General features: G+C 36.5%; 1 protein-coding gene across 4 annotated transcripts in view; it reads left to right on the top strand.

The window, feature by feature from the left end:
- The window catches only part of REV3L (REV3 like, DNA directed polymerase zeta catalytic subunit), a 263,108-nt gene that overhangs the window by 208,191 nt on the left and 26,950 nt on the right, over positions 1 to 27,967 (top strand). For 3 of the 4 annotated variants that reach the window (XM_072637634.1, XM_072637633.1, XM_072637635.1), the window contains exons 23-27: positions 1,352 to 1,493; positions 11,436 to 11,680; positions 12,739 to 12,847; positions 14,998 to 15,204; positions 21,751 to 21,860. In XM_072637634.1, coding sequence (XP_072493735.1) covers positions 1,352 to 1,493; positions 11,436 to 11,680; positions 12,739 to 12,847; positions 14,998 to 15,204; positions 21,751 to 21,860 — 813 coding nt within the window. Of the gene's footprint in view, positions 1 to 1,351; positions 1,494 to 11,435; positions 11,681 to 12,738; positions 12,848 to 14,403; positions 14,531 to 14,997; positions 15,205 to 21,750; positions 21,861 to 27,967 lie in introns of those variants that run through there. The other variant, XM_072637636.1, reaches the window with a different exon arrangement.

The following is a 27,967-nucleotide window of genomic DNA, read 5'->3' as shown; positions in this document are numbered from 1 at the left end:
TATATGGTCCATTTTTTTCATGTCTAGACTTGTTTGAAAGGTTTTCAATGGAGTTTAAATCAGATGAACTCCTAGAACATGCATGATATAACGTCTTAGTCATGTTGTAGAATTATGTCCATATTTGAGAATTTGTATTTCAGTTAATTTATTGGAGTTCATTTCTCTCAGTGGGATAAGAATTCAAGGCGCACTAAGAAAAAAAAGAATCCCCCCCCTAATTTTTTGTTTAGTGGATTTTTACAGCCTGACGACAGTGCCTGTGTCTTGTAAGCTCTCTTGGGTTTCTTCTGACAATAGTTTTGATTTTGCCTTGAATGAAAAATGAATTTCATCAGCAGAAATTAGCTTTTTCTAAAATCAGTCCTCCAGTCTTTGTATTATCTTGCCATGCATAACAAGACTTTTGTGAATTTTTGCTTTCTCCATAGCAAAAATTAGAAACTTTTAAAAATGGTATTGTCACTGTTTTTCCAACTTTAGGAAACCTGTACCACTCTGTAGAACAGAGGTGTCAGACTCTGCCAGAAATGTCACAAGTCCTTAAAACAGATTACAATGCATTTAGGACATGTTTAACAAAATGAATAAAATTACAATGCAATATTAATAATGTTAATTTGTGGTTTCCTAACTTGATGTGTGGCCCATAATGAACATTTTTATTTGGGTTTCTGTTTATACCATTGAAGTAGAGGAATCAGTAACAACCTCTTCAGAAGCCAGTTCCATTTAAAAGTCTTTGCTTTTTTGAGGATTCCAGATTTCTGGAGATTAGGCTATTTTACAGCAAAAGTTCATCAGTTCTTGACATTTTGTTTTCAACTGCACTTTCCTTTGCACTTTAGCTTGTTTCACTGTGAACTTGAACAATCCTGGAAACATTTGGCCTTCTTAGACCTGCAGCCTCTGTCGTATCACTAACACATTAAAATGTATCCTTTAAAAGCTTTAAAAAACTTTTACAAGTTGATATGGAGTAACTACTGTTCTTAAAAATGGTAGAATTAAAAATACAACAGAAAGCAGTGAAACATGTTTGTATGGCATGAAGTCTCATGCTCAACTGATACATAACTAAACATGGGGAAGTCATCTCAATCTGGTTTTATCTGGTCAAGGTCAGACACTCTGAGTACATCAGTCAGTTGGAGCACAGACACATGACCACTGCTATCACAGTATTACTATCACAAAATAACTATTATCCAAATCATCACTTGTTCGAAATAATTGACACAAACTGTAGCTTTAAAAATATGCTTTTTCACAAAATGAACATATTACCTGCTTTCAAATAACCAAATTCTTTCTGAGTCACTAATGTTCATAACATTACTTTCTTCAACAGATGGAAAATGGTTGATCATTATGTTAGCCGTGTCCGTGGAAATCTCCAGATGTTAGAACAACTGGACCTGATTGGGAAAACCAGTGAAATGGCCAGGCTTTTTGGAATTCAGTTCTTACATGTTCTGACCAGGGGTTCACAGGTAAGATGAAAAAATGTCTGTAAATTTTTTAGATATGTATAACTCATTAAATATTTTATTTCCTCTTTTTAAAAAAGTCAATAAACATTTATTTTATTAAAGCAAGCTTAATAAATATTTATTAAGTGTCTGCTATGGGTTAGGCATTGTGCTCGGCTCTTAAGAAATTTAATTAAGATGACGTGATTATTAACTTGTAAAATTACACAGGGAACATTTATACTAGAAACTTTTCATCTGGATTGATTTTCCAGTGAACCAAATTTGTTAATTTTATGTCCATCCCAAATACTATAGGCCATTTTTAAAGTTACTGCAACTAATTATTCACGTGAGTAGGGATTATGAGTAAACCCAACTAGTGGCCTGGAGGCATCTGAGCCAAAAGTGATGGAGAAATTACAACATTGTGAATTTTACTTTTTTCCATTATTTATGCATTTTAAAGTTTTGACACAACATAAATATCTTTTTTTTTAAATTTTATTTTATTTTTTTTTATTTATTTAACTTTTAACATTCATTTTCACAGAATTTTGGGTTCCAAATTTTCTCCCCCCTTGTCCCCTCCCCCCACCCCAAAACATCGAGCATTCCAATTGCCCCCATCACCACTCTGCTCTCTCTTCTATCATCCCTCTCTGCCCTTGTCTCCATCTTCTCTTTTGTCCTGTAGGGCCAAATAACTTTCTATACCCCTTTACCTGTATTTCTTATTTCCTTGCAGCAAGAACAGTACTCGATAGTTGTTCCTAAAACTTTGAGATCCAACTTCTTTTCTTCCCTCCATCCCCACCCCCTTCCTTTGGAAGGCAAGCAATTCAATATAGGCCAAATCTGTGTAGTTTTGCAAATGACTTCCATCATATTCATGTTGTGTAAGACTAACTATATTTCCCTCCATCCTATCCTGTCCCCCATTACTTCTATTCTCTTTTGATCCTGTCCCTCCCCATGAGTGTTGACCTCAAATTGCTCCCTCCTCCCCATGCCCTCCCTTCCATCATCCCCCCCACCTTGCTTATCCCCTACTTTCCTGTACTGTAAGATAGGTTTTCATACCAAAATGAGTGTGCATTTTATTCCTTCCTTTAGTGGAATGTGATGAGAGTAAACTTCATGTTTTTCTCTTACCTCCCCTCTTTATCCCTCCACTAATAAGTCTTTTGCTTGCCTCTTTTATGGGAGATAATTTGCCCCATTCCATTTCTCCCTTTCTCCTCCCAATATATTTCTCTCTCACTGCTTGATTTCATTTTTTTTAAGATATGATCCCATCCTATTCAATTCACTCCGTGCTCTCTGTCTCTGTGTGCGTGTGCGTGTGCGTGTGCGTGTGCAATCCCACCCAGTACCCAGATACTGAATAGTTTCAAGAGTTACAAATATTGTCTTTCCATGTAGGAATGTAAGCAGTTCAACTTTAGTAAGTCCGTTATGACTTCTCTTTGCTGTTTACCTTTTCAGGCTTCTCTTCATTCTTGTGTTTGAAAGTCAAATTTTCTTTTCAGCTCTGGTCTTTTCATCAAGAATGCTTGAAAGTCCTCTATTTCATGGAAAGATCATTTTTTCCCCTGAAGTATTATACTCAGTTTTGCTGGGTAGGTGATTCTTGGTTTTAGTCCTAGTTCCTTTGACTTCTGGAATATCCTATTCCACGCCCTTTGATCCCTTAATGTAGAAGCTGCTAGATCTTGTGTTATCCTGATTGTATTTCCACAATACTTGAATTGTTTCTTTCTAGCTGCTTGCAATATTTTCTCCTTGACCAGGGAACTCTGGAATTTGGCCACAATGTTCCTAGGAGTTTCTCTTTTTGGATCTCTTTCAGGTGGTGATCTGTGGATTCCTTGAATATTTATTTTGCCCTCTGGTTCTAGAATCTCAGGGCAGTTTTCCTTGATAATTTCATGAAAGATGATGTCTAGGCTCTTTTTTTGATCAAGGCTTTCAGGTAGTCCCATAATTTTTAAATTGTCTCTTCTGGATCTTTTTTCCAGGTCAGTTGTTTTTCCCATGAGATATTTCACATTCTCTTCCATTTTTTCCTTCTTTTGGTTTTGTTTTGTGATTTCTTGGTTTCTCATAAAGTCATTAGCCTCCATCTGTTCCATTCTAATTTTGAAAGAACTATTTTCTTCAGTGAGATTTTGGACCTCCTTTTCCATTTGGCTAATTCTGCTTTTGAAAGCATTCTTCTCCTCATTGGCTTTTTGAACCTCTTTTGCCAATTGAGTTAGCCTATTTTTCAGGGTGTTATTTTCTTCAGCATTTTTTTGGGTCTCCTTTAGCAGGGTGCTGACCTGCTGTTCATGCTTTGCTTGCATGTCTCTCATTTCTCTTCCCAGCTTTTCCTCCACCTCTCTAACTTGATTTTCAAAATCCTTTTTGAGCTCTTCCATGGCCTGAGCCCATTGGGTGGGCTGGGATACAGAAGCCTTGACTTCTGTATCTTTCCCTGATGGTGAGCATTGTTCTTCCTCATCAGAAAGGAAGGGAGGAGATATCTGTTCACCAAGAAAGTAAACTCCTATGGTCTTATTTTTTTCCCCCCTTTTCTGGGCATTTTCCCAGTCAGTGACTTGACTTCTGAGTGTCCTCTCCGCACCCATCATGCCTCCAGATCCACCCAGCCAGAGCTTGGGGTCTGAGATTCAAATGCTGCTCCCCAGCCTCAGGGTTTCCGTGGGGGCAGGGCTGCTATTCAGTGTGAGATTAAGTTCAGGAGTTCAGGTGCTCAGGTGGGGGCAGGGCCGTCACTCAGGGCTCAGTTCCCTCAGGGGGTTTATGCAGAAACCTTCAACAATGGATCTGAGCTCCTGCCTGCTTGGGGAGCCCTGGTCAGCTCCCACCTCCGCTGCTGCCTCCCGAGGGGGCCAGAGTTATGGGGGCACCCCACTCCCCTCTTGACCTGCCAAAGAGACCCTCTCACTAACCCTTGTCACCTGTGGGTGGAGGGACCTGCGCATCTGCTGGAGATTCTGTCCCTGAAGCTGCTTGGATCTGCTCCTCTCGGCGCCGGGAGGCCAACGCAGGGCTGGGCTCTGCTCTGCTTTTATGAGAGGTTTTCAGGCTCTCTGGAACAGAAATCTCGTCCACTCTGCTGTTCTGTGGCTTCTCCTGCTCCAGAATTTATTGGCAGTTCTTTTTTACAGATATTTTATGGGCTGTGGGTTCGGAGCTAATGTACGTGTGTGTTTCTACTCCGCCATCTTGGCTCCGCCCCCCCATAAATATCTTTTTTTAAAAACTAAAATAGCAAATTCCCATCTAAAATTTAAAATAATGACTTAAAACAAAATGTACAATAGAAGAACCCACAGAAGGACAGAGTGAAATAGTTTTTTGTCCAGGACAACTTAGATGGTCAGTAGGAAAAGTTTGTTGCACTGGGGTGTAAAAGGAACACAGTCTAGTGCAGGCTGCTCCAACACAGACTAGGCCCCAGTAAACCAGGAAAAACCTTAGGAGTGATTGAATCAGCAGTGGCAGCAGATGCTTCTGGAGCTCTCAGTTCACAGATGGTAAGGGAATCTGACAGCTGGTCAGAAGTGGTCCCTTCATTGCCCATGCTTGGATCTGGATCACAGTTCTAAGTGGCAGTTCCAAGGCAAGGAGGAGCACTAGCATGGCAGAACTTGCAGCCACAAGGGAGCAAGAACCCTGATCACAGTTACAGGGCAGAAAAGAATGCATATGGTCACTCACAGACACCCCAGACACCAGCACAGGAGAAGAGAATAGTAAACACACCTCTCCTAAATCATACCACCTTGGAAGAACTAAAAACTTATATATCCCCAGAATTATCTCTGAAAATAGGTACACCAAAAACCTGAAACTTGGGACAGTGCCTCTCCACTCTGGAGACAGAATCCCACTTTAGCATAGAGTTAAAAGTCCAGAATTAGGTAGGAAAAATGAGCAAACAATAGAAAAAGATTCTTACTATTAAAAAATACTATGGTGACAAGGAAGATCAAAACTCACAACCAGAAGAAGATAACAAAGACAGAACTACTACATCCAAAGCATCAAAGAAAAATATGATTTGGTCTCAGGTCATGGAAGGGTTCAAAAAGAATTTTAAAAATCAAGTAAGAGAAATAGAGGAAAAGTTGGGAAGACAAATGATAGTGACAGAAGAAAATCATGAAAAAAGAGTCAACAGCTTGTTAAAGAAGGCACAAAAAAATACTGAAGAAATACATTAAAAAACAGAATAGGCCAAATGATCAAAAGAGAAGAATGCCTTGAAAAACATAATTGGCCAAAATGAAAAGGATATACAAAACTTCACTGAGCAGAAGAAGTCATTAAAAAACAGAATTAGGCAAATGGGAAATGAGATACAAAAATTCACTGAAGAAAATAGCTCCTTAAAAAGTAGAATTGACCAAATGGAAAAAGAGGTACGGAAGCTCATTGAAGAAAAGAATTACTTAAAAATTAGAATTGGGTAAGTGGAAGCTAATGACTTTATGAGACATCAAGAAACAATAAAACAGCATTCCTGGTGAACAGAATAGCGCTGAATAGAAATTTCGACTTTCAGATACAGACTCGAAAAGGTAAACAGAAAAAGAAGAAATCATAAGGGTTTCAATAAGGTTATTAAACTGTTAACATTCCTACATGGGAAAATGTTCCTTGTAACATGGACATAGCTAAAGGAGTTTTGCAAATAGTCATCCAGAAAGACTATTTATGCTAAGAGAATAGCAATAATGCTGTTTATACTGATATTCATGACCTGTATTTTTTGTAGACTTAGGAGGAGTATACATAGACAGGCACAGGACTGAATTAAATATGATGGGATATGATTGTCTAAACAATCAAAATTAAGGGGTAAGAAAGAGGAATGCAGTAGTAGGGGAAAGGACGAGGTAGAATGGGATAAATCATCTCATGAAAGAGCTTTTATAGAGGATGGGGGATGTGGTGTGGAGCACATGAACCTTACTCTCATTGGAATTGGCTCAGAGAAGAAATAACATACATACTCAGTTGAGTATAGAAATGTTATATCCTACAAGAAAGTAGGAGGGGAAGGGGATGAGAGAAGGAGGGTGGTAGAAGGGAGGGCAGGTTGGGGTAGCCAATACAGAAGCAAAACACTTTTGAGGATGTTAAGGTGAAAGAAGAGAGTGAATAGGAAAAATGGGGAAAATAGGATAAGAGATATAACTGAAAAAAAATTTACAGCAAGTTTCTTTGATAAAGACCTCATTTCTCAAATGTATAGAGAACAGAGTTAAATTTATGGGAATAAGAGCCATTCCTCAATTGATAAATGGTAAAAGGATAGGAACAGGCAGTTTCTAGACAAAGTAATTAAAGCTGTGTGTAATCATGAAAAATGCTCTAAATCACTATTGATTAAAGAAATGGAAATTGAAACCACTCTGAGCTACCACCCCACACCTAACTGGCTAATGACAGAAAAGGAAAATGAGAAATGTTGGAATGGATGTGGAAAAATTGAGACAGTAATGCATTGTTGGTGAAGTTGTATACTGATTCATTCATACTATAGAGTAATACTATGCCCAGAGGGCTACAAAACCATGTAATCCCTTTGACCAACCAATACCACTACTGGGTCTATATCCCAAAGAAATTTAAAAAAAAACAAACAAACCTATAGGTACAAAAATGTTTATAGCAGCTCTTTTAATGATGGTAAAGAATTGGATATTAAGGAAATGTCCATCAATTGGAGGATAGCTGAACAAGTTGTTGTATATGATTGTGATGGAATGCTATTGTGCTGTAAGAAATGATGAGCAAGATGCTCTCAGAAAAACCTGGAAAGACTTCCATGAATTCATGCAAAGTGAAATGGTCAGAACCAGACAAGTATTATACATACTACCAGCAATACTATATGATAATTAGCTGTGAATGACTTAGCTTTATCAACAATAGAATAACCTAAGACAATTCCAAAGGACGTATAATGAAAAATGCTATCTATCTCCAGAGAAAGACCTGATGGAATCTGAGTGCAGATTGAAGCATACTTTTTCTTTATTTTTCTTGTGGGGTTTTTTTTAGTTCTTTTTTTCCATACCATGACTGAGGTAGAAATGTGTTTTGTTTGACTACACGTGTATAGCCTAATAAAAGAAAAGACGTAGACAGAAAATTATCTGCATGGCTTCATTATAATTGGAATTCTCCAAAGGATTAGCAACAAAGCACACTGCCCGCCTCTTGATAGGGAAGTGTAGAATGAGACACATGTTCAGACATAGCATATGTAGGGATTTGTTTTGCTTGACTTAGGCACTTATTATCCCTTGCTCTTGTCATACAACTAATCCACTTTCTTCTCGCCTGCATAACATCTTTTATTGAACTGAAAAACTTAACCTATTCCCTCTTCCATATAACAACATTTCACATATTTCAGTACTGCTCATATAACTTGCCTAAATCTTTTGTCCAAACAAATCACCTCTATTTTCCTCAGTTGCTCCTAGCATGGCATGGTTTCAGAACTTCTCAGTATTCTGTGGACCTTTCTAGGATCATAGCTGTAGAACCAGAAGGGACCTTAAAGGTCATCTATCTTCCAACCCCTTCATTTTGCAGATAAGCCTAGGGAGGTTAAGGAGCTTTCCCGAAGTCACATAGGTAGTAAACATTAGAAGTGGGATTTGAATTCAGGTCTCTTGGCTCCAGGGCCAGTACCCCTTCCATATACAGCACGCTGCTGCCTCTTGAAGGCTTTGTACATCTTCTCTGATCTGGGCCTAAGATAGCATTAGATTTTTGTTTCTTAGCCTAAGATAGCATTAGATTTTTTTTTTTTTTTGCAACTTTGTCATGCAAGGCTTATATTGTTTGTGGTCAAATAAAACACATGAGTTCTTTCCAAATGTACTGCTTTCTTTTTTAAAAAATATATATGTATATGTATAAATATTTCATTAAATATTTTCCAGTTAGATTTTTTTTAATTTGACATTCATTTTTTAAAATTTTTAGTTCTAAATTTTCTCCCTTCATCCTTCCCCCCTCCTCGAGAAGGCAAGTGATTTTATATCATTTATATATGTGAAGTTATGCAAAACATATTTCCCTATTAGCCATGTTGCAGAAGAAAACAGAAAAAAAGAAAAATACAGAAAGGAAAAAAAAGGTATGTTTCAGTTTGCATCTAGAGGTCATCAGTCCTCTCCCTGGAGATGGATAGCATTTTTTATCATGAGTCCTTTGTAACTGTCTCAGATTGTTGTCTTAATCAGAGTTGATGTATTGCTATTAGTGTGTACAGTGTTCTCCTTGTCCTGCTCACTTCAGTTTGCATGAGTTCTTCTAAATCTTCCCAGGTTTTTCTGAAACCATCCTACTCCTCATTTCTGATAGCACGATAGTATTCCATCACCATCATGTTACTACAATTTGTTCAGCTATTCCTCAACTGATGGCATCCCCTCAACTTCTAATTCTTTGCCATCACTATGGGAGCTGCTCTAAGTGTGTTTTTTACAAATTGGTTCTTTTCTCTGTTCTTTGACCTCTATAGGATACAAACCTATTAGTGATATTACTAGGTCAAAGGGGATGCACAATTTTATAATCTTTTGGGCAGAGTTCCAGATTGTTCTCTACAATGCTTGGACTAGTTCACAACTCCACAGACAGTACATTAGTGTACCAATATTTCCACATCATCTGCAGCATTATTTTCCTTTTCTATCTTGTTATTCAATCTGATAGGTGTGAGGCGGTATCTTAGAGTTGTTTCAGTTTGCATTTTAGTAGTAATTTAGAGCATTTTTTTCAAGTAACTATTGATAATTTTGATTTCTTCTGAAAACTGCTCATTCATATCCTTTGAGCATTTGGCAAGTAGAGAATGACTCTTATTTCTATAAATCTGGCTCTGTTCCCTATATATTTGAGAAATGAGACCTTTATCAGAAGAGCTGGCTGCAAAATGTTTTCCCCAGTTTCTGTTTTCCTTCTAATTTTGACAGCATTAGTTTTGTGCAAAAGCTTTTTAATTTCATGCAATCGAAATTATCCGTTTTACTTCTCATGCTCCTCTCTGTCTTTTGTTTGGTCATAAACTTTTCCCTTATCCATAGATCTGACAGGCATATTTTTCCATGTACCCTAATTTACTTATGATATCACCCTTTTGTCTAAATCATGAAATGTACTTTTCATCTAACTCACCTTTATCTTGAAGATATTTAGGAAATTTTTAGAAAATGCAGGACTTTGTATTTATGCTTTTTAAATTTCATCTTCTTTTATCTATTTTCCCAGCCTATATTTTGAAATCCAGATTCCAACATATTAACTGTCTCCCAACTTTGTGTCAGTTTGCTAATCATGCCTTATTTTTACCAATTAATTCACTAATTAAAAACGTTGAAAACACCAGGTGTTAGGACAGAGCCCTTCAGCATGACACTAGAACATATTCCCTATCTGTTAATTACTCTTAGAGTACAATTCTTCAATTAGCTATAAACTCACCCCAAATTGTACTATCTTCTGATCTGCATTTTTTTATCTGCCTAAACCAAAACTCCCTTCCTTTGCTATTACTTTCCTATGTAGTATATTTCCCTGTCAGAATATGAACTCTCTGAGGGTAGTAACTAGAGGCTCACTTTCCCTAATACATAGTAGGTCCTTAGTAAATTCTTTTCAATTGATTGACCTTGTCCTCAAAAACAAGATCAGATAACCTTGGTAAAATCAAGATACTCACTTGACTTATCCTTCCAGTCTAGTAACCCTATCCAAAAAGGAAATTACTTTATAAAATGTTATTAGAGAAATCATACTTGCTTCAAGTAATCAATTCTTCATTTTCTGTTATTAAGCCATCTATTTAATAATTCTGCTAGGGATCAGCATTCATCTTACACACAGTTTCTAAAATCCACCTTTTTTCACTTTCTTTGAAAAACAAGTGATCATTTGGCTATTTCTAAGCTTCTGGAACCTTTCCCATTTTCCTTGCTCTCTCAAAGATTACTACAGTAGTTCCCTAACCACCTCTGTCTTGAACAAAGAGGCTTATTCAGATGTTTTCTACATCCACCCAATTATGGCACAACTGTAGTCAGACTAGATCCTGCCATATACAAAAAAAAAGCAGCTCCTGAAAAATTCTTGTAACCCTGAACTTTCATGCTTTCCAGTTAGAAATTTCCATTGATAGGTTTTGAAGATCTCCCTCTTAGACAGTTTAAATGTATAAATTTGTGAATATTAGGGTATGCAATTGTGTCATAAACAAAAATCATGTAATCCCTGCCTAGTCTGAAATCTGTTGCCTCTAGGATAAAACATCAGCTCTTTCTGTTTAGCTTTTAAAGTCCTATACTAGCTTTCCCCCAAATTCTCTCTCACTGAACATTACTGCTATACTCTGCAACCCAGCCAAACTGACTTTCTCTCACTCTTTACTCACAACTCTCCATCTCCCATTTCCCTGTACCTGTAATTCATTCCCTCCTTAACTTTACCTCTGAGTCCCTCTCTTCTTTAAGACACAGTTCAAGGAATCACAGAAAGCCTTTCCAGATCCTCCTCAACTTTTGGTGCCCTCCCTCCCAAACTGCCTTATATTTAACTGTTTTTATATGTATTGTATTTATTCATTTTATATTTATGCTATACACACACACACACACACACACACACACACACATATGTATATTTATTGTCTCCATTAGGAGATAAATTTCTTATGTGTAGGAATTGTATCATTCCTTGTACTTGTGTCCCCAGCCCCCAGCCCACAGGGCCTGGCACAAAATAGGTACTTAATTATTTGTTTATTGACTGATTTACAAAGTAGGTGTTTAGAAAATGCTGTTTACTTAAAGGATGGAATATGGAAAATTTAACATATGTTTGTTAAATCAGAGTGACAAAATGTGTTTAAATGCTTTCTTCCTCTCACAGTACCGTGTGGAATCAATGATGCTACGTATTGCTAAGCCAATGAACTATATCCCTGTGACTCCCAGTGTTCAGCAGAGAGCCCAAATGAGAGCTCCACAGTGTATTCCCCTAATAATGGAGCCCGAATCTCGTTTCTACAGCAACTCCGTTCTTGTGCTGGATTTCCAGTCCTTATATCCTTCCATTGTAATTGCATATAACTACTGTTTTTCCACCTGTCTTGGACATGTAGAAAACTTAGGAAAGTAAGTTTACTGTACTTAAAAATTATTTTCTATGTACCTAAAATTATTTGATACTTTGACTATTCTTTATGTACAAAATTAGCAGATTGTAAGTCTATTCCATTTGTTTTATCTGTCTTATCAACTGAAGATTTGAGTTCAAGGCTAGCCTTTGCCACATACTGGCTTTGTGACCAAGAACAAGCCACTTAACCTTTCAAAGACTTTAAGTTAGATGGCTAATCAGTCTGCATCAGTAGAGGGAATTTTCAAACCAGGAATTCTCCAACTGATGAAGTCACAGCTTAGATTGTAATAAAAATGTTCACCAGTTGATGTAAATCACTATTCCATGATCATTTCAGCTACAGGGACAGGTTTCTCTCAGGAAAGTAAACTGACAGTTTCACCCTCCATGTAGAGACTGCCTTTCTGAAAATTAGGATTTCTTTCCTTCAAACTACCACAGAATACTTTGAGTTTTATTTGTTATAACTTTTATCTTATTGACTTTAGATATAATATTAGATTTTATTTTAATCATATATTTTCCAAGACTTAGAAAAATATAACTACAATATGTTGACTCTTTTAATTCATCTAAAACAAAATTTGTAACCTCAACCAATTGTATCACCCAATATATCCATAAATATTTTCTGCATTTGTCAAGTGTTTGTCAGTAGTAAATTATTATGTTCTTGAGAGCTATTACTTTGTTACGTAATGATCTTTATACTTTTTTTAAAAAGCATCATTTACAGCATTTTGTCCAGTTTATTTGAAAACTCTCGAATAAGGTGTGTAAGAAGTTATATACAATCTTTTTTTAGTATTTAATGTGGAAAGGTATAATGTGAATTTCAGATTTTCTATATAAAATGAGTCTTAAAAATAAAGTTTAAATATTTGAAGCACTTGTTATTAGTAGGCTTTTCATATGTACTGACTGATAAAATGCATTAGTATTTCAATATGATTGAAAAAACACTTCTAGTACAATTAGTAATAGAACCTCTAAATTCTCAATTTTAATTGTGATATGAGTCCCCTTGTTTTATGTTTTGATTTTTTCCCAGGTTTGATGAATTTAAATTTGGCTGTACATCTCTAAGAGTGCCTCCGGATTTACTTTATCAAATTAGACATGATATCACAGTGTCACCAAATGGAGTGGCTTTTGTCAAGGTAATTTTGGCATTTAAATAAAAATTCTTTTCCATAACTAAATTGATGTACAACTAATGTACAGATTTTGCTGAACTATATGAAAAACAGAAACATTGGGCTTGATCTGAGCATTGTGTCTCAGCAAGGGCTAGGACAAGTCAGAGGTCTAAGACTTCTAACCTTGGCAGTAACTTTAAAATAGCCACCTAAAGTGGGGGGGAGGTCTTCCTTTTTCCTATACTATAACATTAAATACCACATGTGTAGCAAATAAATTTTTCAAAAGATAAATTTGTTCTTTCCAGTGGAAAGTAATCATTTATAGATTCAACTTTAAATTTATGGATTATTGCCCTTCACTGAAATTCAGTGTATTTATTATACACATACAAAGTGGTACTTGATAAGTTATAAAAGATGAGCATAATATTATTTACTATCAATCCTAGCACTTCTTTATGTTTATAATTTAAATTAAAAATTATCTCGGAATTATTTGGTTTAATATTTGTTGTATGCTTAAAGTACAAATCACTCTTAGAATAGACGTCTTTCCTCATGGAGATGGATAGATATCATTAGAGATATAGGAAAGAGAATAAGAGTGATTTGAGAAATGGAACTTGTTCATGAGACCCTAAATCTCATTTGTGTGCCTCTGCAGTCCTGTTTCCCTGGTACAGCAAAGCAAACGATTAGAGACTAGGGACCACTAGCCCTAGGGTTTACTGTGCTTCACTTAATTCCAAGTTTTGTTCCCCACTCATTGAATCATAAGGCCATTGATTTTAAAACGGGGCTAGAAAAACTGAGTTAGATATCATCTGTCCCAGCTCTGTCCAATTCAATTCAATTAAAAAAAAATGTCAAGTGCCCACTTTGTGCAATGCACAGGAATAATTGAGGAATGTGAGGCCTCACAAGACTAGGTCAGCTTTCAAGACCAAGTGAGTTCTTAGGGGTGAGCCAGGCCCAGAAGGGAGCTTCATTCAGCAAAACAATGAAGTGACGGCATCCTAAACTCAGTGATGTAGCATAAGCCTAAGGAATTCTTATTTGTTAAGAAGTCCCTTACTGACATTTTCTAGTACTGTAAGTTACCAAAAGAGTCTGTGGTGTGTTCTTTCTTAGGGACTTTCAAGGAGAGAATTGCCTGAATTGGTTTAAATGTGATCTTCTTATAAGCAAATAAGTGGATTCCTTTAAAAATCTTTCCTACTAGAGTTTTATTCTGTGAAGCTTTTCTAAGAATATCACATATTGCCTCTTTCTAACAGTTATTTTTTTAAAAACTTGCACCTGTAATTTGACCCAATATAGACTTCTTATTTAAAAAGTGAGAAATGAGCAATTTTATAATTCTGGAACCATTTTCCTGTGCCTTTAGTTTGAATGGTTAAAACTAACATGCATTACTTTGCACGTATCTCTTAAATCTCATCTTCACCATTAATATTGTTTTGTGTTTTTCATTCCTTCTGGAGTTTTCATAAATTCTCCCTAGTCTTGACTAATTCAAATGATTTTTTGGCATCAGCAAATTTTGTCACCTCACTATTCATCCCCTCTTCCAGATTGCTAATAAATATAGGCCGGAGGGGATGGCTTAGTGATCTAAGCATCAGATTTGAAATACCTAGAGTCCCTGGAACTGCAGGTTTGAATGTCAGCAGAGTCAACCCAGCTCTTCATTCTTCCAAGGTAGATAAATGACGTTCCATGCAGATCACTGTGTGGGATCATTAGAATGAGACATTAAAAACTGAGGTTTGGCAAAGCGGTATAGATCCCATGTTGCTTTATGAAAGAGTGGGGGTTTTCCCAGAATTCTTGAATAAAACTACCCCTTGCCCTTGTTAAAATTTATATAAACTATTGCACACTTGAAGCCACCTTCTACCCCTCAGAGGCTCTTTATTGTTCATAATATTGTTAAGTACATTTTATGTGTACTTGTAGATTCCTTTAAGGACAAAGCCCTCTACAAGAATAAGTATAATGTAATTATTTTATATTGAACACTACTAGTCCTGCAGCCACTGTACTGTGGCCCATATTTCCTATTCAAGAGCATTGGCTATTTGTTAAACTTTGTATTTGTGTTTTCTGTTTAATTGTTTAAACCATTGCAGTGTGAGGTATTTAACTTTTTTTTTCTTTTACAATAGCCTTCAGTCAGGAAAGGGGTACTGCCAAGAATGCTGGAAGAAATTTTAAAGACTAGGTTCATGGTGAAGCAATCTATGAAAGCATACAAGCAGGACAGAGCTCTTTCCCGAATGCTCGATGCACGTCAGCTCGGACTCAAACTAATAGCAAATGTCACTTTTGGTTATACATCTGCTAACTATTCTGGGAGAATGCCATGCATGGAGGTGAGTGAGGCAGAAATGTAACTGCTTTTTTCAAGAAAATGGTTTGTAAAGCAGCTCTAGTGGCTGAAAGAGTTACATTCACTATGGTATACTAAGTTCACATTATTTTTGTTTTGGAGGACATAGGGCTGTAGGAGTAAGAAAAGATACACATGTTATGTTTTTCTTCCATGTTTCCCTCTTTTTGCAGTATACCTGGGGACACTGTGAATGAAAGTGTGCCCTGTAGGAGCCTGGGTGGCAGGATCAACACACAGGCAGCTGCCACTATTTGATCCTGTTCCTGAATCATACCTAGACTTGGCAAAGACAACTGGAATATTTCTGGTGGCTACAAATGCTTTTTAACACTGTATGTTAACACTTAGATCTTTGAAATCCAAGCATCATTAACATGTGTGATAGCATCTTACCACACATAAAGATTAGCTATACTGAATCAAGTCACAAGTTCAAAGAACACTTTATACAAATATAAATTCTATTCACAGCTCACAAAAGGATGTAAGAAATGAAAGGAATTACTGTACTTGTTCTAAATGTCCACAACCCTAAATCCCTACAAAACATGTAATTATATTTATGACCTTACATGGCATCGTCAACTGGTATTCTATTTCAGTCTTGTTACTTTACTTAATATTTCTGTTATAAAACAATTTGAAAACAACCTCTAAAATATTATTAACAATAGCAATTCTTAATTTAATCTATCTATCTAATTTAAATTTTATTGCAAGAGGAGAAAGGCCTTCTTTGTGTGACTTTTGAAATAATGTGCAGAATTATATTGTGAAGTTTGATTTACATGTTACAGGCTTTTTTAAAATTCTGTTGAAAAGTGCAAAAAAAAAATGTCCCTTTATTGTATAATATAATCAGGCAATTTTTTCCATGTCTCAGGTTTAATCAGTGTTAGAACTGAAACGGGAAAATTATATATTCTTCTTAGTTTACTTATCACTGACCCGTTATTATTGTGCTTTTAATTAGCATGTTTCCAAGGTACAATATCATTTTTTAGTGTCAGGTCCTGTCATAATCATTAAAGTTGAACACTCATTAAATATTAACAATGTGCCAGGAGGCATATGTAGCATAGGCTTAAACAGTAACGGTCTAAATCCAATTTCTTTGTACATTTTGCAACATACTGAATTTGCATGATTATATTCCTTGTGAAAGATACTTCTAATATTAAAATGGCTTCTAAAAAGTACAGAAGTAACCAGTTCCTATGAACTGATTTTCAGTTTCAGCATTAACTTTATGTAATATTAGTAGAAATTATCATGGAATGCCAGGGAGAGTGATCTTTTAGAAAATTTCACTTTGTGAAAAGAAAAACAGATTATGCTAGCTATACCACTAATTAGCCTGCCTTGTAATCTTTAAACAAGTCGTTTTTATCTTTCTTTCCTTGTCTGTTAAATTAAAATTGAACCACTTGATCTCCAAGGTCCCTTCCACCTCTTAGGATTCAACAAAGTGTTTCATGGAGAGTAGTGAATCATATTCTCAAACATATTCAGGTACCCTGTAACTGTCCTAAGTTTGAATATAAATACAAAGATTGTGGTGTAGAGAGATTCCAGTTTAAATGAACTTCCGTCCTTAAATATATTGCTTTCAAAAGTTCTGTATGGTACATTCATTGTTCTACAATTAAATTTTATAATTTATGTAAGAAGTTTTCTAATATTATAGGAATGCCTATCTGGATAAATAGCAAGGTAATTAAATATAATTACAGATAAATTTAAGTCTTTAAGTATAATAAGGAAAGTTCATTCTTCAAAGCATTCTATGTTCGGAGAGTTGTTAAGAACAACCTTTATATTTAGCTGAACTTAATAGTTTGTGCTTTGAACCCCTTAGAAAAAAGGTGGTGCTTATGTACTGCTGATATCACCTATTAACCTTTGATCCAGCAAATTCACTGTTTTATAAACATTAACTCTTTGGACCAGATTGTGCTAAGAGAATTAATTCTCTATGTTTAAGTGAAGTAATTGGAGTGCTTCTTTCAGGTTATAAGGGTATTGACATTGAGTCAGTAGCACTAAAACCAGTTGATTTAGCATATCTCCTAATATGAAGATTTTACTTCTTTTTGTATCCATGTGATAGATCAGGTGCTTGTCTTATTTCATACAAAGGGCATAGGTGGGGCTAGCATGAGACTAAAAGCCAAGAATCTCAGCCCATCTGTCATCTGGGCCCACCTTTGGGGCAAAAGAGTTCTAAAATTTGGTAGATACTAGAAGCAAGGGGAAGTTGACCATGGGGTTTAAAGAGGGGTTTTTATTTGTTTTCCATTTTTTTAAATGCACAGTGATTAGCATATTTCATCCAGTGATACAAGAGGCAGATATAACTAGAACTAGAGAGAATAATTTTTCTTCAAAGTAACCTTTATACCGATACTTTCTGGTCCACTGAGTTTTTTCTTCCCATTTTCCCCAAAATAATGCTTGAATAAGGGAGAATGAAGTCTTCCTTTTGGATACCTGCAGATTGGAATGAGTTCACTGCATTACTGACATTACTGACTCGCTTGATAGGAATTCACTTTTCCACCTGAGCAAAAAAAGGCTGTGTGGGTCTCAAGAGTGACTGGGCACATTGTCAGCACTGCTCACAGATGCTGTGCCCACACCAGTCAGTCACTAAACATTTATTAAGCACCCACTATGGGACCAGGCACTTTACTAGGCCCCAGCAGTACAAAAAGAATAAAAGCCCTTTCCCTCAAGGAGCTCATCAACTAATTGGGGAGACAACAAACAATACATACAAACAAGTTACACACAGCATAAATAGGAAATAATGAAGAGAGGGAAAGACACTGGAATTAAGAGAGGCTGGAAAGGCTTCCTCCAGTAAATGGGATTTTAGTTGAGATTAAAGAAAACCAGTAAAATCAGTAGGCAAAAAATGAGGAGGAAGAACATTTCAGGCCTGGAAAATAGCCAAAGAAATTGCTCAGAACTGAGGGATGGAGTTTCTTGTTCATGGAACAGCCAGGAGGCCAGAGTCACTGGATCACAGGGTACATGACAGGGGATAAGATGTAAAAAGACTGGAAAGATAGGACCTGGGTAGGTTATAAAGAGCTTTGAATGCCAAAAGAATTTGTATTTGATCCTGGAGGTGAAAGGAAGCCACTGGAGTTGGCAGAGGAGGAGGGTGATGTGACTGGATCTGTATTTTGGGAAAATCACTTTAGTGACTGAATGGAGAATGAATTGGAGTGGGGAGACACCTCTTGAGGCAAGCAGACCCACCAATAGATATTGCCATGGTCTAGGCATGAGGTAATGTAGACCTGCCCCAGAGTGATGGCAGTGTCAGAGGAGAGAAGGGGGAATATTTGAGAGGTGTTGGAAAGGTGAAATCGACAGACTTTGGCAACACATTGGATATGAGGAGTGAGAGGTAATGAGGAGTTGAGGGTAACATGTAGATTGTGAGCCTGTGGGACTGAGAGGTTGGTGATGCCTGCTGCAATTCTAGGGAAGGTAGAAGGAGGGGAGGGTTTAGGGGAAAAGATGATGAGTTCTGCTTTGGACAGTTTAAGGTGTCTGTTGGACATTCAGTTCAAGATGTTTGAAAGGTAGTATGAGATGCACACTGGAGGTCAACAACAGTTTGGGGCAGGATAGATAGACTGAAGAATCATCAGCCTAGATAGGTAACCAGATTCATGGGAGCTAATGAGATCACCAAATGTATTAGTAGAGAGGGAGAAGAACAGAGGGCCCAGGACAGAACCCTGGAGGGACACTTACAGTTAAAGGCATGATCTGGATGAGGATCTAACAAAAGGGACTAAGGGAACAAATAGGTAGGAGGAGAACTTAGAGAGAGTGGTCCCCTGAAAACTTAGAGAAAAGAGAGAATCAAGGGGAGAGTTTTTAACAGTGTCAAAGGCTGCAGAGAAGTCAAGAAGAATGAGGGTTGAGAAAAGGCCACTGGATTTGTCACCTGAAAGATCATTGGTAACTTTGGAGAGAGCAGTTTTGTTGGAATGTAAGGTTGGAAGCCAGAATGTAAGGAATTAAGACAAGAATGAGAGGAAAATGGAGGCATCTATTATAAATGCCCTTTCTGAGTAACAAAAAAGAGTGGAAGAGAAGTAGGAGATGCCACCTTCAAGTGAAAACACATAATATTTCTTACCAGTTCTTTGGTGAAGTTACTGACAAGGGCATAAACAAGAGCATGGGGACTGATGCTGACAAGCTTCTGCCTACCCTGGTCTATGCAGCTGCCTCCCAACTACTTCTATGGCCTAAACAATGAGGGTGTATGAGGCTTCTGGATTTTCCAAGAAGTTTTTAAATTCGTCTTTATACCAAGTGTCACAACAAATGTGCAGTTCCACCACTAGTGCAATATGGCTTCAAGCAAAAGTTTCATCACACACATAATTTAAAAAACTAGTTGACCTGATTCAGAATTTTAATTGCCTCTACTTTATTTCATTATTGCCTTGGTGCTTATTTCTACCTGATCATATTATTCCTCAGATCACTAGCATGTGTTAGTAGTTAAAAAACTTGGATGTCATCCCGTGAACTTAGGTTTCCTTAAAAGAAATGGGAAAAGGAAGTAGAAAATAAAGGTAAATTTTTGCTGATTTTTCTTTTTAGGTCTACTGAGGAATTTTCATTCATTGCTCTTTCCCTGAATCCTTGTATGAGCTGAGCATATATGACAGTACTTACTCCCATGGCCAGTTTATACATACGGACTCATAAATGTCTACTTTTCCAAAGTGTGCAATAAGTAGTGCACAACCAAATTATGGATGAAGCTGCAAAGAATTAATACAAAAACTTAAACAAAGGAGATTAATTTCTTATCCCATTTTATACACAGGTTTGAACAAAAGAAGGCACATATTTCTATATTCATACATATCCCCAAGAGCTGTCAGTACAATATGAATTTTACCTAATTTCTTATGACTTCTGTATCAAAGTGCTGTAATAATAACAACTATCTCATCTGTTGTACTGCAAGATGCTTCTTTTTTTTGAAAGGGGAGTCCAGAGCTATGATTCTACCAAGTGTGGGAAATTCTCATGTGGAAAATCTCCACTTATGCAGATCGTTAACTTGGGTACAAACATATTCTGAGAAAGTCATGTATGAGGTACTGAGAAGTCAAGTGGCTTGTCCTTGGTCACACTGTGAGTTTGTCAGGGATAGGATTTGAATGAATCCAGGTTTTCCTGACTCCACGATCATCCCTTTCGCCATACCCCTATACTGCTAATTCATGTTTCATAACTCATGAAGATAGATTCATAACTTTGGGGAGATTTTCATCCACAAAAGTTAAGAAAAGGAGGAATTTCTGTTTACAAGTGAGGATTGTTTTTAAACCAGTGTTTCCTAAGTATTAAATTGAGGTTTTATTAAGTGTTTTTTTGTACTTTGCTGATATGATATCTTTCTAGTGAGCAATTCTCATGTTTGTTTCGTTATCTAAAGAGATTGTTAGCTCCTCGTGAATAGGGTGTGTGTGTGGTGTTTCTTTTGTACGTCTGCCCAGAGCCTTAGTACAGTACTCTATACACAGAAATTTATAAATTGTACGTTGATTGATTCAACTGACCATTGATAAATTAAAAGAGTCCTTGAAAACTGATTTTATTCATTTGTTTTTCAGCATGCTAGATCTTAACCTTTAGTTAGGAGATGATTTGCATCCCTTTTATTCATTTTTTTTTTTAAGATTTGGAAACATATGTTCAGTTTTTCTCTTTGTTCTCCAGCTATTTATTTCTCTTTGTCCTTCAGCCCAAATTTTACTTACCCAACAGGTATATGATATTCTTCATTGTGTAGTTACAAACTTGCTTATTGATTTTATTTTAGTGTTTATTCCCATTAGTCCATATTCTTTTGTTTGTCTTAGATTGTACGCTCCTAGAGAGCATTTTGGGTAACTAGGTGACACAGGGCCCAGAAAGATTCATCTTCCTGGTTCAAATCTGGCCTTTGTGACCCAGGACAAGGCACTTAACCCTGTTTGCCTCTGTTTCTTCATCTGTAAAAATGAGCTGGAAAAGGAAATGACAAACCACTCCAGTATCTTTGCCAAGAAAACCTCACATGGGGTCACAAAGAGTAGGACACGACTGAAAACAACTGAACAATAAATGAGGGCATTTTATATAGTGTCCAGCACAGTGATAGATTTAGATGCTTTTAAATTTTCTTGTCTGTAAGATGGATATTATATCAATATAACAGAGTTACAGTAAAGATTATGCACATGTAATATGAGTTCAAGAACCATAAGTAATAAGTACAGTAAAAGTTTATGGATAAGTTAGATATCAGTGTTGCTTATAAAATAAAATTCTATTCATTGATAATATATATTTTTCTCTCTTTTTTCTGAATGAGGGCAGTTTTTTAGTTCATTCCTCAGCTTTCTTCAAAGCACTTCAATTTGGCTTGTGTTCAAAATGCCAATGACTTATATGAAAATTATTTTAACAAATTATCTCAATATATTTGTACTTTCAGGTTGGTGATAGTATTGTTCACAAAGCTAGAGAAACCTTGGAACGAGCTATAAAACTGGTGAATGATACAAAGAAATGGGGTGCAAGAGTTGTATATGGTGATACTGACAGGTAATGAATGATTTGTTAAAATATGCCTCTTAAAGTAGTCATCTGTTTGAAATGATTTAAAAGTAGGTCTTCCTGAAAGTGGGGACCTATCAGTGCCTTCCAGCCCTAATAATCCTGTGGTAGGGATGGGTCCCTTTTGTCATATGTGAGGGATCATTTTATCATTTGGAAAAACAGCATTAATAGGACATGACTCGTGACACGAAGTTAACCTACAAAAATCAGGGCTCAGCTGGCCCCCCACTCATGTTTGGAGTCACAGTTTTAGACTGAGTGAGTGAAAGCAAAGAGCCTTCTCTGCCCATTGGTTATAGAGATGTGAGGAATGATACCATCTAATTTTTCATCCGTAGTCAGAATACATTTTTATGCTATGTTCAAGGTGATGTGAAGATATAATAAATCTATGAGAAAAACCATAAATCCCTCTATGTATCATGTTTATTCATGTAATGGTCACACTTTTTATGTTGTTTTTGTCAGTCCAAAATAAACTTTACAGTCATTTTGCAAATATAGCTACAAGAGTAACATGCTACATTAGTATATGATTTGCAGAATTTACTCACTTTCCCTTTTTGTAAATCAGGAAAATATTTTTCTTCTGCAGTCCTACAGTACCCTTCCCATTTTCCGCTGTCAGTGATCACTAATCGTCATTTTTCACAGTGATTTTTCAATATTTTGGTGGGATGTAGTTTATCTTCATCTTGTGATCTGAACTTACTGACGCTGGCTGAATACTTCCTTAATGGCTCCCTACTTTAATGTCTTGTGGACTGTTTTTGTCCTGTCCCTTCCAGTTCAACAATCATTGTCCTTGGAAGAGAAAACAAAGGCAAAATAGAAGTTAAGCAGCTATGCCTCAACTCCATATCATTATCCCCTTCAACAACCCCCATTCCTCACAAAAAAAGCTTTTTGTAACACTTAGTATGCATGTCACTTTTTTCACCATGCCATGCCCAGTTTTCATATTTATTCTATATTACCCACTTGCACTTTTATTAAACTCCAGCATGTCTACTAAAACTATAAACCGGTTAATGAGTTCTCATTACATCCACATAAGTCTCCTTAGACATCTTTCCTTTTCTTCTTACTCAAATTATTTCTCATTCTGTATTTAGAACTTCCTTTCTTAGGTACAAAATTATAGGTAATTAGATCCTACTTACCCTTTTTCTTTAGATATCTGCTTTCCTAAATCAAAAGTATAGTCAGGTCTGTACCTTTCTTTTCATTTCTTGTTACAAATTCTAAAATATAGCAGTCATTTTCTACCCTAGTTCTCAGTATTTCTACTCTGCATGCTTAGTAGTCAGAATCAGGTCCACGACAGAAAGATAATGGATATTTTTCATCATTATAGGGAGGGAACAAGTATTAAGCACTTACTATGTACCAGACCCTATGAGAATCACTTTACAAACATTTCATTTAATCCTCACAACAAACCTGTGAGAGTGGGTACTATTATTATCCTCGTTTTACTTAAGAAAACGGAGGTGGACAAAGGCCAAGTGATTTTCCCAGCGTCACACAGCAAGTGTCTGAGGTCTGATTTGAACTCAGGTCTTCCTGATTCCAGTGTACTGTCTATTTACCACCAACCTCCCTCCATGCCAAAAGGCATGCTTCCCAAACTCCTCTTCTGTTTCTGCTTTCTGTTCAGCTGGCCTGTGAAATTTTTTAAAAACTTTCATTTCAGTTATTCCTTAGATTGAATTTCACCCAAATGCTTTCAACCGTGCTTTGTCCCTTTGCTTCCTGGGATCTCCTACTCCCCCTTTACTAAGTCTGTTTCCTTTAAATAAGGTATCTTTCCTAACTATAGTCTAGTCATGGGTCCCATCAGGTGTCAGTCAGATCTGTGCTTTACTTTGCCTTGCTTATTTGCCATACTTTATACACTTGTGTCTAGAGATCTGAAGTCATGTGCTCATTGTTGGCTCCTATCTACAATTTTTTTTGGCCTGTGAATATTGAGTTTTTCTAATATTTTTCCTCTTCCTGCATCATAGCCACTTTCTACAGTATTGAGCTTGGTAGGTAGACAGAAGCATTGTTCTCCTGCTCACTTGCTTACCACATTCTGAGACATGTGTTCAACACCGTAACTTTTCAAGCACAGCATAACAATTTGAATAGTCCTTTGAAATTTGTTGTAATAGGAATTAATTTGTAATTGCAATTTAAAAGGTGTGAATCCTGTGTTGATTACTATTGTTATCTCAATCCTAAGACAACCTAGAATTTAAGACAGTTATACCTCTTTTAATATTCACAGTAGAAAAGTGATTGTCTTGAGCCATAAATGCAATAAATTGGTAAAAATAAAAAAAGGTTAGGGCAGTGTAACAAAAACATCAGTAACAGGGTAAAAGAAAATTAACATTTCTAAATTTTCTCTTATTCTAAATCAATTCCATAATCACAGACATAGGTTCTTGGTCACAGGAAATACTGGGAAAAAATATATTGGGGCTAATACAAAGTCATCCTCACTGGATAAATGGCTTAGGTACTAATAATCAACTAATGAATTCATTTTCATTTATGACAGACAGCACAGTAGTAAACAGTAGTAGCAAGAATAATAGAGTTTTTAGTTGGAAGGCACAGCATTGAATTACTTCTACCCCAGGATTTTATAGCTAAAAGATGAAACTCAGAAAGAGGAAATAAATTGCCTAGGGTCACAGACCTGGTTACTGAGAGCCCAGAAGAATCCTCGAGGCTCTTAATTCTAAGTCTAAGGCTCTTTTCAAAGGTCCCATGATGTCACTCACTTACACTGCTGCCACTTACTCTAGGCCATGTACCAAAGGGAGAAACAAAGAGAGAACTGGTGAAAAACCTAGAGACGAGTACTTCTTGAAGATAGATATCTGGTCAAATGAGAAGAGAGTATGTTCCTTCACATCAAAAATTCCTTTGCTTTCCTCATTGCTTCTGAGCTCTCCTCTAGTAGGGTTTCTCAGAGCATCATCTTAAGCATCATTCAGAATGGGAAAGTAGGCAGGGCAGGACCGAGCATTGTGAGTCAGCCTCATGTGCATGTCAGGGACAGCAGCGGTCCCTGCCCCAGCACAGCAGCCTGAAACATCCTCCAAAGAGTTAACATTGAAGGGTCACTCAAGGGTGTAGGCACAATGGCAGTGTCTTCAGCAGTGATGACCATGGCAGGAGGGAAAGATGAAAGGCACCTAGACTGAGTTGGGACACAGAACACCTCACAACATTAAAACAGCTGAAGACGCTAAACCAGATCATCTTTCCAGTCAACTATAATGACAGGTTCTGCAAGGACTTGCTGGAGGTTGACAGAATAGCAAAACTTCCTTATTTCAAAGATTTTGCAGTGCAGTATTCTGCAGGGTAGCTTGTTCACATAATCAGAAGAGACTTGACATCATATCTGATGATACCTTACCCATGACTAGGGAGTAGGAACTAAATTGTTGAATTGTGTCTTAAACATCTAGAGAACTTTTGACACCTGTCTGCATGTCCAGACCAGCAGGGAGTCTAGAATTGCCTTTTAAAGGGAATTTGGTATTGAAATTATTATAATGAAGAAGAGCTATTAAAAGAGAATAGAGCTAGTTTCTTCTCTTTGCCAGAATGCAGATGCACAAAAGTGCAAAAGACCAACTGAAAAAATTACGAATGAACTTTCTTGCACTTGCTTATCACCAAGTAAAAGAGAGACCCTTTGTCTTCTCTTGTCTTTCCCTTTTAGGTGCGTTTTTTCCCTGAATGTTATTTCTTTTCCTCTCTTTTGTTCCTTTCCTCCAAAATCATAATACAAATTCTGTGGACTGTAAAATCAATTACATTTGGGGTGGGTTTTTGGGGAAGGGGTTGTGAGGGTGGGATAAGTAAAGGCTCAGGTGTCTCTTTAGTTTCACAGTTGTAAAGGACAGGTGGTCCTCAAAAAGAATTTGGAAGTTTTAATTTCATATTTAATTCTGAGTATTTTTATGTTCTGCTTTCACTTTGAAGGGCAGATAGTAACAAATTGTTTTCTCCTGCTATGAAAAAAATTAATATCTTGTCCTCTAATTCATAGACAAATTTGGGGTTTGTAGTGTTTGGGATTTAAAAAAAAAAATCTCATCCTGTCAGATTTTCAAGCATTTGGAGCATTGTTAACTGTAAGAAATATTAAGCAAATCAGTCCCAACTAGACATGGATCTAAGGTGTCTGAGCTTTTAATGAGATGCTCATCATTTTATTAAAAGTATGTGAAGTGGGCTTGGATGATGATTTATGCATCTATCAGCTTTTTTCCCTTAAAATTATAATATTATTGTCCTTGTATGAAGAGTTTTAATGGCATTTGAAGACATGACAGATTGCATAGGTCCCCTGTGACACAATCCATAGCCATCTTAGTTTTCAAGAGGAGAGAGGTCCTGAACGACTGAGTCTAGTGATTCTAGTCATTGACCACATTAAATATTTACAGATTAGTCTACAGTAACTTAAAACTAAGCTGTGCCTAAGTGAAGAGGCACAAATTTTCACACGTCAGACAAAATTAAGATTGTGGTTCCTAAAAAAAAAAATTTCCCATGTTTGAGTTAAAAACCTATTTAGGTTTGAGAATTTTCAGACTTTTTGTAAGCTTCTAGAAGTCAGCATAGGTTATAATATGTATCTGATTAATCTGAGATCAATTTTCACTTCCATTTCTAAAACCATTTGCAGGGAACCATCATTATTCCTACGAACATGACCTTTAAAGTGATTGTTGTGTAACCTATGTCACAGACTAGACTCACTGTGAACAAGTACGAATTATATGAGGAAAGAAAAAACTCTGAGTATATATGTCCTTTTGCTGGGAAGGACACACTGTTGGGGGAAGGATGACCCCACATTAGCAGAAGGTTAATCTGAAAGCTCTCATACCAGAAATTTTTGAGAGAATGTGAAGGTCAGTAATAGTCATGAACCTTATATCAAACTTGCCCATTGAAGAAGAGAGGAATTTGAAAGAGAAAAGGAAATGAAAAATGTTTCCTGTACCTCATCAAGATTAATAGGATACTGAAAAAGTGTCTCCTATGGAGTTATTTTGGTATGTAGTAATTGTCATTACAGCAAATGTCATTACCTCTGGTGTTTTGTTTTGGGAAAAGAGGAATCCCATTAATTGAAAGACCACAAGAGAAAACATCCACTAATGCTTTAACAATTAAAAGTTTCCTTAGAATCATAATCAACAAAGTTTTCAGGGGGAAGAGCCTGCAAAGAAAGAATCTATTCAAATAACACATTTATGCAGACAGAAGTTTTCTATGAGAAAAGTTGTTTTCAAACTTTGCCCAGTAGCTTGGTCACCAATTGAAACAATGAAAAAATGTTAAAAACAGAATTAAAATGAACAGAAATATCAGGAAGCTGGTACAGAGCAGAGAAAAGAAAAACTCCCTCATTTGGGGGGAGGAAAAACTTTACAAATACTTAGGAGGGTAAGTATATTCAATGCAGTCAAGGACTTAACATGACATTGTTCTTACATCAGAAATAAATTTAAGTGATATTTTGTTGTGACTAGAAAAAGAAGAAGAATGGGATGTCACGTTAACTCATCACTTTGGAGCTATCTAAGTGATAGGTTGATCTCCTGTAATGAGCTAAACACAAACTTGGAAAATGAGGTGCTGAGAAATCTTCAGCCCGTTCAGGAGACAGCCTACTTTAGGTTAGGCAGAGTTTACCATTTCAAACTCCATTCTGTATGATTAATGAAGCATAGAATTCAGATCAAAACAATAAAATAGCTTTTCTTTCCAAAGTGAAATCAGATCCGGACATCTCATTCTTTCACATCCCTCCTAATCGTTGCTTAACTAATAGGCAGCAATCACCTAGTTTGTTTAGCAATGAAAAAATTTGTCAAAGAAGGAGATCCATCACCACCCAAAACCTTTGAAAACAACAAAAAGTTCTTTGGATTCTAGTGTTAACTTTAATGCAAGAGGTTTATTTATCTCCCAAATATTAAAAGTTAAGCCTGAAGCTGTCTGTTCCTACTGTCCTTATCTTGATAGAGTATTTGGCATTTTTCTTTGATACAGTATAGTTAATTATA

Source organism: Notamacropus eugenii, chromosome 2 (genome assembly GCF_028372415.1).
Source record: "Notamacropus eugenii isolate mMacEug1 chromosome 2, mMacEug1.pri_v2, whole genome shotgun sequence".
NCBI lineage: Eukaryota > Metazoa > Chordata > Mammalia > Diprotodontia > Macropodidae > Notamacropus > Notamacropus eugenii.
The sequence above is the reverse complement of the archived record's forward strand: the minus strand, read 5'-3'. Positions and strand labels throughout refer to the sequence as shown.